This window comes from Neoarius graeffei, chromosome 8 (genome assembly GCF_027579695.1).
Source record: "Neoarius graeffei isolate fNeoGra1 chromosome 8, fNeoGra1.pri, whole genome shotgun sequence".
Taxonomy (NCBI): Eukaryota; Metazoa; Chordata; class Actinopteri; order Siluriformes; family Ariidae; genus Neoarius; species Neoarius graeffei.
Genome location: NC_083576.1, coordinates 93,890,568 through 93,903,040, shown reverse-complemented (window position 1 = coordinate 93,903,040; position 12,473 = coordinate 93,890,568). Strand labels below are relative to the sequence as shown.

The following is a 12,473-nucleotide window of genomic DNA, read 5'->3' as shown; positions in this document are numbered from 1 at the left end:
CCTCAACACCTTCCCCGATATCACCCTCAACACCTCCCCTGATATCACCCTCAAAACCTCCGCCAATATCACCCTCAACACCTGCGCCGATATCACCCTCAACACCTGCGCCAATATCACCCTCAACACCTGCGCCAATATCACCCTCAACACCTCCTCGATATCACCCTCAACACCTCCCCCGATATCACCCTCAACACCTCCCCGATATCACCCTCAACACCTCCCCCGATATCACCCTCAACACCTCCCCCGATATCACCCTCAACACCTCCCCGATATCACCTTCAACACCTCCCCCGATATCACCCTCAACACCTCCCCCGATATCACCCTCAACACCTCCCCCGATATCACCCTCAACACCTCCCCCGACATCACCCTCAAAACCTCCGCCGATATCACTCTCAACACCTCCCCCAACATCACCCTCAACACCTCCCCCGACATCACCCTCAACACCTCCCCGATATCACCCTCAACACCTCCCCGATATCACCCTCAACACCTCCCCCGACATCACCCTCAACACCTCCCCGACATCACCCTCAACACCTCCCCGATATCACCCTCAACATCTCCCCCAATATCACGCTCAACATCTCCCCCAATATAACCCTCAACATCTCCCCCAATATCACCCTCAACATCTCCCCCAATATCACCCTCAACATCTCCCCCAATATCACCCTCAACATCTCCCCCAATATCACCCTCAACATCTCCCCCAATATCACCCTCAACACCTCCCCCAATATCACCCTCAACATCTCCCCCAATATCACCCTCAACACCTCCCCCAATATCACCCTCAACATCTCCCCCAATATCACCCTCAACATCTCCCACAATATCACGCTCAACATCTCCCCCAATATCACCCTCAACACCTCCCCCAATATCACGCTCAACATCTCCCCCAATATCACCCTCAACATCTCCCCCAATATCACCCTCAACACCTCCCCCAATATCACCCCCAACACCTCCCCCAATATCACCCTCAACATCTCCCCCAATATCACCCTCAACATCTCCCCCAATATCACGCTCAACATCTCCCCCAATATCACCCTCAACATCTCCCCCAATATCACGCTCAACATCTCCCCCAATATAACCCTCAACATCTCCCCCAATATCACCCTCAACACCTCCCCCAATATCACCCCCAACACCTCCCCCAATATCACCCTCAACATCTCCCCCAATATCACCCTCAACATCTCCCCCAATATCACGCTCAACATCTCCCCCAATATAACCCTCAACATCTCCCCCAATATCACCCTCAACACCTCCCCCAATATCACCCTCAAAACCTCCCCCAATATCACCCTCAACATCTCCCCCAATATCACCCTCAAAACCTCCCCCAATATCACCCTCAACATCTCCCCCAATATCACCCTCAACATCTCCCCCAATATCACCCTCAACACCTCCCCCAATATCACCCTCAACATCTCCCCCAATATCACCCTCAACATCTCCCCCAATATCACCCTCAACATCTCCCCCAATATCACCCTCAACATCTCCCCCAGTATCACCCTCAACATCTCCCCCAGTATCACCCTCAACATCTCCCCCAATATCACCCTCAACATCTCCCCCAATATCACCCTCAACATCTCCCCCAATATCACCCTCAACATCTCCCCCAATATCACCCTCAACATCTCCCCCAATATCACCCTCAACACCTCCTCCAATATCACCCTCAACACCTCCCCCAATATCACCCTCAAAACCTCCGCCAATATCACCCTCAACACCTGCGCCAATATCACCCTCAACACCTGCGCCAATATCACCCTCAACACCTGCGCCAATATCACCCTCAACACCTCCCCCGATATCACCCTCAACACCTCCCCCGATATCACCCTCAACACCTCCCCGATATCACCCTCAACACCTCCCCGATATCACCCTCAACACCTCCCCCGATATAACCCTCAACACCTCCCCCGATATCACCCTCAACACCTCCCCGATATCACCCTCAACACCTTCCCCGATATCACCCTCAACACCTCCCCTGATATCACCCTCAAAACCTCCGCCAATATCACCCTCAACACCTGCGCCGATATCACCCTCAACACCTGCGCCAATATCACCCTCAACACCTGCGCCAATATCACCCTCAACACCTCCTCGATATCACCCTCAACACCTCCCCCGATATCACCCTCAACACCTCCCCGATATCACCCTCAACACCTCCCCCGATATCACCCTCAACACCTCCCCCGATATCACCCTCAACACCTCCCCGATATCACCTTCAACACCTCCCCCGATATCACCCTCAACACCTCCCCCGATATCACCCTCAACACCTCCCCCGATATCACCCTCAACACCTCCCCCGACATCACCCTCAAAACCTCCGCCGATATCACTCTCAACACCTCCCCCAACATCACCCTCAACACCTCCCCCGACATCACCCTCAACACCTCCCCGATATCACCCTCAACACCTCCCCGATATCACCCTCAACACCTCCCCCGACATCACCCTCAACACCTCCCCGACATCACCCTCAACACCTCCCCGATATCACCCTCAACACCTCCCCCGACATCACCCTCAACACCTCCCCCGATATAACCCTCAACACCTCCCCGGACATCACCCTCAACACCTCCCCCGACATCACCCTCAACACCTCCCCCGATATCACCCTCAACACCTCCCCGATATCACCCTCAACATCTCCCCCAATATCACCCTCAACATCTCCCCCAATATCACGCTCAACATCTCCCCCAATATCACCCGCAACACCTCCCCCAATATCACCCTCAACATCTCCCCCAATATCACCCTCAACATCTCCCCCAATATCACCCTCAACACCTCCCCCAATATCACCCTCAACATCTCCCCCAATATCACCCTCAACATCTCCCCCAATATCACCCTCAACATCTCCCCCAATATCACGCTCAACATCTCCCCCAATATAACCCTCAACATCTCCCCCAATATAACCCTCAACATCTCCCCCAATATCACCCTCAACATCTCCCCCAATATCACCCTCAACATCTCCCCCAATATCACCCTCAACACCTCCCCCAATATCACCCTCAACATCTCCCCCAATATCACCCTCAACATCTCCCCCAATATCACGCTCAACATCTCCCCCAATATAACCCTCAACATCTCCCCCAATATCACCCTCAACATCTCCCCCAATATCACCCTCAACATCTCCCCCAATATCACCCTCAACATCTCCCCCAATATCACCCTCAACATCTCCCCCAATATCACCCTCAACACCTCCCCCAATATCACCCTCAACATCTCCCCCAATATCACCCTCAACACCTCCCCCAATATCACCCTCAACATCTCCCCCAATATCACCCTCAACATCTCCCCCAATATCACGCTCAACATCTCCCCCAATATCACCCTCAACACCTCCCCCAATATCACGCTCAACATCTCCCCCAATATCACCCTCAACATCTCCCCCAATATCACCCTCAACATCTCCCCCAATATCACCCTCAACATCTCCCCCAATATCACCCTCAACATCTCCCCCAATATCACCCTCAACACCTCCTCCAATATCACCCTCAACACCTCCCCCAATATCACCCTCAAAACCTCCGCCAATATCACCCTCAACACCTGCGCCAATATCACCCTCAACACCTGCGCCAATATCACCCTCAACACCTGCGCCAATATCACCCTCAACACCTCCCCCGATATCACCCTCAACACCTCCCCCGATATCACCCTCAACACCTCCCCGATATCACCCTCAACACCTCCCCGATATCACCCTCAACACCTCCCCCGATATAACCCTCAACACCTCCCCCGATATCACCCTCAACACCTCCCCGATATCACCCTCAACACCTTCCCCGATATCACCCTCAACACCTCCCCTGATATCACCCTCAAAACCTCCGCCAATATCACCCTCAACACCTGCGCCGATATCACCCTCAACACCTGCGCCAATATCACCCTCAACACCTGCGCCAATATCACCCTCAACACCTCCTCGATATCACCCTCAACACCTCCCCCGATATCACCCTCAACACCTCCCCCGATATCACCCTCAACACCTCCCCCGATATCACCCTCAACACCTCCCCCGATATCACCCTCAACACCTCCCCGATATCACCTTCAACACCTCCCCCGATATCACCCTCAACACCTCCCCCGATATCACCCTCAACACCTCCCCCGATATCACCCTCAACACCTCCCCCGACATCACCCTCAAAACCTCCGCCGATATCACTCTCAACACCTCCCCCAACATCACCCTCAACACCTCCCCCGACATCACCCTCAACACCTCCCCGATATCACCTCAACACCTCCCCGATATCACCCTCAACACCTCCCCCGACATCACCCTCAACACCTCCCCGACATCACCCTCAACACCTCCCCGATATCACCCTCAACACCTCCCCCGACATCACCCTCAACACCTCCCCCGATATAACCCTCAACACCTCCCCTGACATCACCCTCAACACCTCCCCCGACATCACCCTCAACACCTCCCCCGATATCACCCTCAACACCTCCCCGATATCACCCTCAACACCTCCCCCGATATCACCCTCAACACCTCCCCCGATATCACCCTCAACACCTCCCCCGACATCACCCTCAACACCTCCCCCGATATAACCCTCAACACCTCCCCTGACATCACCCTCAACACCTCCCCCGACATCACCCTCAACACCTCCCCCGACATCACCCTCAACACCTCCCCCGACATCACCCTCAACACCTCCCCCGATATCACCCTCAACACCTCCCCCGATATCACCCTCAACACCTCCCCCGATATCACCCTCAACATCTCCCCCAATATCACCCTCAACACCTCCCCCAATATCACCCTCAACATCTCCCCCAATATCACCCTCAACATCTCCCCCAATATCACCCTCAACATCTCCCCCAATATCACGCTCAACATCTCCCCCAATATAACCCTCAACATCTCCCCCAATATAACCCTCAACATCTCCCCCAATATCACCCTCAACATCTCCCCCAATATCACCCTCAACATCTCCCCCAATATCACCCTCAACACCTCCCCCAATATCACCCTCAACATCTCCCCCAATATCACCCTCAACATCTCCCCCAATATCACGCTCAACATCTCCCCCAATATAACCCTCAACATCTCCCCCAATATCACCCTCAACATCTCCCCCAATATCACCCTCAACATCTCCCCCAATATCACCCTCAACATCTCCCCCAATATCACCCTCAACATCTCCCCCAATATCACCCTCAACACCTCCCCCAATATCACCCTCAACATCTCCCCCAATATCACCCTCAACACCTCCCCCAATATCACCCTCAACATCTCCCCCAATATCACCCTCAACATCTCCCACAATATCACGCTCAACATCTCCCCCAATATCACCCTCAACACCTCCCCCAATATCACGCTCAACATCTCCCCCAATATCACCCTCAACATCTCCCCCAATATCACCCTCAACACCTCCCCCAATATCACCCCCAACACCTCCCCCAATATCACCCTCAACATCTCCCCCAATATCACCCTCAACATCTCCCCCAATATCACGCTCAACATCTCCCCCAATATCACCCTCAACATCTCCCCCAATATCACGCTCAACATCTCCCCCAATATAACCCTCAACATCTCCCCCAATATCACCCTCAACACCTCCCCCAATATCACCCCCAACACCTCCCCCAATATCACCCTCAACATCTCCCCCAATATCACCCTCAACATCTCCCCCAATATCACGCTCAACATCTCCCCCAATATAACCCTCAACATCTCCCCCAATATCACCCTCAACACCTCCCCCAATATCACCCTCAAAACCTCCCCCAATATCACCCTCAACATCTCCCCCAATATCACCCTCAAAACCTCCCCCAATATCACCCTCAACATCTCCCCCAATATCACCCTCAACATCTCCCCCAATATCACCCTCAACACCTCCCCCAATATCACCCTCAACATCTCCCCCAATATCACCCTCAACATCTCCCCCAATATCACCCTCAACATCTCCCCCAATATCACCCTCAACATCTCCCCCAGTATCACCCTCAACATCTCCCCCAGTATCACCCTCAACATCTCCCCCAATATCACCCTCAACATCTCCCCCAATATCACCCTCAACATCTCCCCCAATATCACCCTCAACATCTCCCCCAATATCACCCTCAACATCTCCCCCAATATCACCCTCAACACCTCCTCCAATATCACCCTCAACACCTCCCCCAATATCACCCTCAAAACCTCCGCCAATATCACCCTCAACACCTGCGCCAATATCACCCTCAACACCTGCGCCAATATCACCCTCAACACCTGCGCCAATATCACCCTCAACACCTCCCCCGATATCACCCTCAACACCTCCCCCGATATCACCCTCAACACCTCCCCGATATCACCCTCAACACCTCCCCGATATCACCCTCAACACCTCCCCCGATATAACCCTCAACACCTCCCCCGATATCACCCTCAACACCTCCCCGATATCACCCTCAACACCTTCCCCGATATCACCCTCAACACCTCCCCTGATATCACCCTCAAAACCTCCGCCAATATCACCCTCAACACCTGCGCCGATATCACCCTCAACACCTGCGCCAATATCACCCTCAACACCTGCGCCAATATCACCCTCAACACCTCCTCGATATCACCCTCAACACCTCCCCCGATATCACCCTCAACACCTCCCCCGATATCACCCTCAACACCTCCCCCGATATCACCCTCAACACCTCCCCCGATATCACCCTCAACACCTCCCCGATATCACCTTCAACACCTCCCCCGATATCACCCTCAACACCTCCCCGATATCACCTTCAACACCTCCCCCGATATCACCCTCAACACCTCCCCCGACATCACCCTCAACACCTCCCCGACATCACCCTCAACACCTCCCCGATATCACCCTCAACACCTCCCCCGACATCACCCTCAACACCTCCCCGACATCACCCTCAACACCTCCCCGATATCACCCTCAACACCTCCCCCGACATCACCCTCAACACCTCCCCCGATATAACCCTCAACACCTCCCCTGACATCACCCTCAACACCTCCCCCGACATCACCCTCAACACCTCCCCCGATATCACCCTCAACACCTCCCCGATATCACCCTCAACACCTCCCCCGATATCACCCTCAACACCTCCCCCGATATCACCCTCAACACCTCCCCCGACATCACCCTCAACACCTCCCCCGATATAACCCTCAACACCTCCCCTGACATCACCCTCAACACCTCCCCCGACATCACCCTCAACACCTCCCCCGACATCACCCTCAACACCTCCCCCGACATCACCCTCAACACCTCCCCCGATATCACCCTCAACACCTCCCCCGATATCACCCTCAACACCTCCCCCGATATCACCCTCAACATCTCCCCCAATATCACCCTCAACACCTCCCCCGATATCACCCTCAACACCTCCCCCGATATCACCCTCAACACCTCCCCCGATATAACCCTCAACACCTCCCCTGACATCACCCTCAACACCTCCCCCGACATCACCCTCAACACCTCCCCCGACATCACCCTCAACACCTCCCCCGATATCACCCTCAACACCTCCCCCGATATCACCCTCAACACCTCCCCGATATCACCCTCAACACCTCCCCCGACATCACCCTCAACACCTCCCCGACATCACCCTCAACACCTCCCCGATATCACCCTCAACACCTCCCCCGACATCACCCTCAACACCTCCCCCGATATAACCCTCAACACCTCCCCTGACATCACCCTCAACACCTCCCCCGACATCACCCTCAACACCTCCCCCGATATCACCCTCAACACCTCCCCGATATCACCCTCAACACCTCCCCCGATATCACCCTCAACACCTCCCCCGATATCACCCTCAACACCTCCCCCGACATCACCCTCAACACCTCCCCCGATATAACCCTCAACACCTCCCCTGACATCACCCTCAACACCTCCCCCGACATCACCCTCAACACCTCCCCCGACATCACCCTCAACACCTCCCCCGACATCACCCTCAACACCTCCCCCGATATCACCCTCAACACCTCCCCCGATATCACCCTCAACACCTCCCCCGATATCACCCTCAACACCTCCCCCGACATCACCCTCAACACCTCCCCCGATATCACCCTCAACACCTCCCCCGATATCACCCTCAACACCTCCCCCGATATAACCCTCAACACCTCCCCTGACATCACCCTCAACACCTCCCCCGACATCACCCTCAACACCTCCCCCGACATCACCCTCAACACCTCCCCCGACATCACCCTCAACACCTCCCCCGATATCACCCTCAACACCTCCCCCGATATCACCCTCAACACCTCCCCCGATATCACCCTCAACACCTCCCCCATTCCCTTGTAAACTGCTCTTCGTTATTCTTGAAAAGTACACCAAAAATATCTTTAATTTTCTCCGTAAATAAAAACATCAGACGAGACAATCGACACATTTCTCTGAAATAATTGACAGTTGTATAAAAATCCTTTCTACATCTGTAAAAGATATTCCGTTTTCGATGTCAGGGCTCTTGACACTGTTTCGTAATCTACAGTATTAATGGTGCCTCTGGAGCTCCACCCCCTCCTCTGATCTCACATTAGTAATCTCTTGCCGTGACTCGATTTTCCCCCGCGACGCGGCATTCTCACTTTCTCTCACCGTAAATGGATCACATTTTGTGTTTATTGATGTGAAATAAAATCGGTGAGTGTGTTCCACTTAGCTCACTGTCCACACGTATATACTGTTTCACTCACAGCAACACGACTCATCTCATCTCATTATCTGTAGCCGCTTTATCCTTCTACAGGGTCGCAGGCGAGCTGGAGCCTATCCCAGCTGACTACGGGCGAAAAGCAACACGACTGAAGATTGTTTTTCTTTATGCAGACAGCATGGAGCGCGTTAAAGTTAAATTTCACTAACAGTAAAATCAAGACACTGGTGCATGAAGTAGAATAAACATAAATGTATTATTTAGTGCTTTTTGAGGAATTTGTCTTACAGTAAGTATTTTTTTGGCTACATGTCGTTGTCCGGAATGCAGTTGGTGGGAAGACGCTGGATCTGTCTCCTGTTTCTCTTTAAACTGCACAGAACAAACGGACTGATTGTCTCCTGTTCACTCTCACTATAGAGCAGTGGTCTCCAATTAGTTTTCATGGAGGGCCAAATTATGAACAGTAAGTGAGGCCAAGGGCCGCAGCCACCCCCCCACCCCAAACCCACCCACCCCACATGGCCATGCAAGACACAGAAGGTGGTACTAAAAAAATAGTAATTTTTATTAGGCCTACTCGCAGTAGCAAACATTTTGCAATATGAAAAAAAAAACAAATATTAAGTGTCCAGAAGGGCTGTGTATTACAAAGTATGGACAACTAACAACCATCCTCCACACACACACACACACACACACACACACACACACACACACACACACACACACAGGGAGGGAGGGAGACAGTGCACAGAATTATCACTTTCTTTAAAAATGTAAAATAAAACATCAGCTTTCTTTACAAATGTAAAATAAAACATCAGCTGCCACACAACTATATCTGCTGCCACACTAGTGCCAGGAAAAGCAGTATACATGGGCAATGGACAAACTATACACAACTAACCACCTTCCTAGCCGGGGAGAGAGAGAGAGAGAGAGAGAGAGAGAGAGAGGTGCAGGATTCTACAAGACCGCATCAGCCACATCAGTCACTGAAGAGAGATAGAGGATTCTGCAGGACCATATCAGCCACGTCAGTCACTGAAGAGAGAGATAGAGAGAGATAGAGAGAGAGCAAACAGACCAGATATTAAATGTCTGGGATAATAAAATGCTTACTGAGTAATAGGCCTACTACTGATAGACACAAATATTTTACTCACCAATCAGTGTGAGAGATGGCAGTGACTGGATGAGGAGGCAACCTTCATGAAGTCTGGTTTGTATTCTGTTGTGGCAATCTTCAAACAATCGCCAAGGTGTGCGTCAGACAATCTGTTTCTTGCGTCATTTTTGAGACAGTTCATTGCCGAAAATGAGGCTTCACATATGTATGTGGAGGGGAAACTTGTCAAAAGGAGCATTGCAACTGATCTGGTGTTTCTGAATCGATCACGGTCGACATTGATCCAGAATTCAGCCAACTCGCGCTCCTGGTGGTGCGCTTTAAGCGTGTCGGATGTTGCCATTTCCGAGACCTCCATCTGAAGCGATGCTTCATCTATAGAAGGCAGCAGTTTCTTGGCCTCCGATGTCCACTGGCCATCAGGCGTCACAGAGAACGGCTGTCTCAGAAAAAGGAGGATGTCACGGGAGAGCTTGCGGTTGCTTTCAAATCGCTCCTTGAAGTTCTCCGCCAGTTTGGTCACGAAGTGCACCATTGCTGGATCTTCGCGCATGCCGTTCTTTTCACAGTGCTGTTGCAAACGAGGAAAGTGCAACTTTCTCCCTCGAATGTCTCTCTCGAAAATGTTCAGCTTTCCCTGGAATGCTTCAATAGCTTCGTACATGTCTGCAACAGTGTGATTCTTGCCTTGTAGTTTAAGGTTAAGGTGATTCAGATGAGACATTATGTCGCTTAAAAAACACACGTATGCCATCTCCTTCCGATCGGTCAAAAAAGTCTGGAACTGTTGCGCTTTTTGACTCTGCAGGCTGGAGAGGAACGAAACAAGCTCGGCGTGCAGGTCACACACACGCTCCAACACACGGCCTTTGCTCAGCCAGCGCACGTCGTTCTGCAGCAAAAGGTCTCTGTGCTCAGCTGACATTTCTTCCAAGAAGGCTCGGAAAACCCGGTGTTGCAGACTTGAATTCGCTCGAATGAAATTCACTAGCCTGGTCACAAAATCCATGACATCTTTCATTTTGTTGTCGAGTTTCGCGCACAGCACTGACTGGTGAATGATGCAGTGAAATGTCAACATCTTTGGGTTAATTGCGGACAGCCTGCTCGCCAATCCCTGTCGAAGTCCCACCATGGACGGGGCTCCATCAGTGACAACTGACACAATTTTGTCCACGTCCAAGCCAGCCTTCTCAAAGAACCGTGTCAGCTCGTTAAAGATAATCTCCCCCGTTGAGCGCCCAGGTAGAGGAAGCAAACATAGCAGCTCTTCCCTGAATGCATTCCCATCAAAAAATCTGACAAAAACAGACAGTTGCTCCATATCCGTTCGGTCACACGACGAGTCTATTGCCAGGGACATGGCATCTGCTTTAACGAGATCCGCCTTCAGTTTGGATGTACAATCCTCGGCTAAAACTTCGACTCGTCTTGCGGTAGTGTTGGCTGACAACGGTACCTGCTTTAATAGCTCCACGACAGTTTGCTGGGTTTTCATATCGTGGCATAAAACCTCTTCCACCATACCAATCGCACACTCTTTAACCATGGCTGCGTCTGTGAAAGGTTTCTTTGCTTTTCCGAGACTCCACGAAACACGTAAAGACGCTGCTCTTGCCCTTTGATGTGCCGTGTTACACGTTTCAATTCTAAAAACTGAGCGCTTTAAAGAAGACTGCATGGTGGTTATTTTTTGTCTGCGTTGATCAGAATGTTCTGGGAAGTTGGAATTAAAGCTAGCATGCATAGTTCTGAAGTGCCTCTTGATGTTGTCAACCTTGCAGACTGCGACAGTTTGCATGCATATCAGGCATGTTGGCTTAGCGTTCTGATATGCCGGTAAAATGAAACAAAACTCATCCGTCCATTCCGGTTTAAACTGGCGATTTTCGCGGTCAACTTTACGTTTCTTTGAAGTGGTAGCCATTGTCTGTTGTTAGTATTTCATCTGTCAATGATATATTGTTTTACTCACTCTGTGATTAGCGGAAGGCACCCAGGGATGTGGAGGGATCGCATTGCGCATGCCTGACCTTTGTTTAGACGTCACTTGGCGGGCCATAAAGTCGCTGCCCGCGGGCCGTAGTTGGCTCGCGGGCCGTGGTTTGGAGACCACAGCTATAGAGTGTCCTGCACTTCTGACGAACACATTCCTCTCTGTGCAGTGCTGCGTCAGACGCATCTATGCAGGGAATCATCAGTCACTCTGTAGCTGCTCCTTTTATCCGAGTTTACTTTACATTTCACCAGTGTCACCTGTCTGCTTCCCGTCAGCTCCAAAATCACGACCCGCTGTCTGATAGAGCTGTGAGTGTGACGAGAGCTCCTCATCATCAGTTTACAATCTGCAGTTGCACTCTTCTACCACTAGGGCTCATGTACACGCCCAGTCACGCCCATGCGTCCAAACACATTTACACACTCATGCACAGGAAGGACTTGATGTATCACAATCTGTACATCGAAACAGGAAAAAAGAGCA

The 12,473-nt window shown here is 51.8% G+C and overlaps 2 protein-coding genes across 2 annotated transcripts in view; one reads left to right on the top strand and one right to left on the bottom strand.

Moving 5' to 3' along the window:
* lrp5 (low density lipoprotein receptor-related protein 5) overlaps nucleotides 1-12,473 on the top strand; it is an 82,800-nt gene that overhangs the window by 66,327 nt on the left and 4,000 nt on the right. The gene's annotated exons all lie outside the window — the stretch shown is intronic.
* LOC132891062 (protein FAM200A-like) lies at nucleotides 9,407-11,034 on the bottom strand. The gene is made up of 2 exons (XM_060928534.1): nucleotides 10,029-11,034; nucleotides 9,407-9,906 (listed from the first exon to the last, which is right to left on the bottom strand). Exon 1 carries the CDS (start codon nucleotides 11,010-11,012, stop codon nucleotides 10,032-10,034), a length of 981 nt encoding a protein of 326 aa, XP_060784517.1. The 5' UTR covers nucleotides 11,013-11,034; the 3' UTR covers nucleotides 9,407-9,906; nucleotides 10,029-10,031.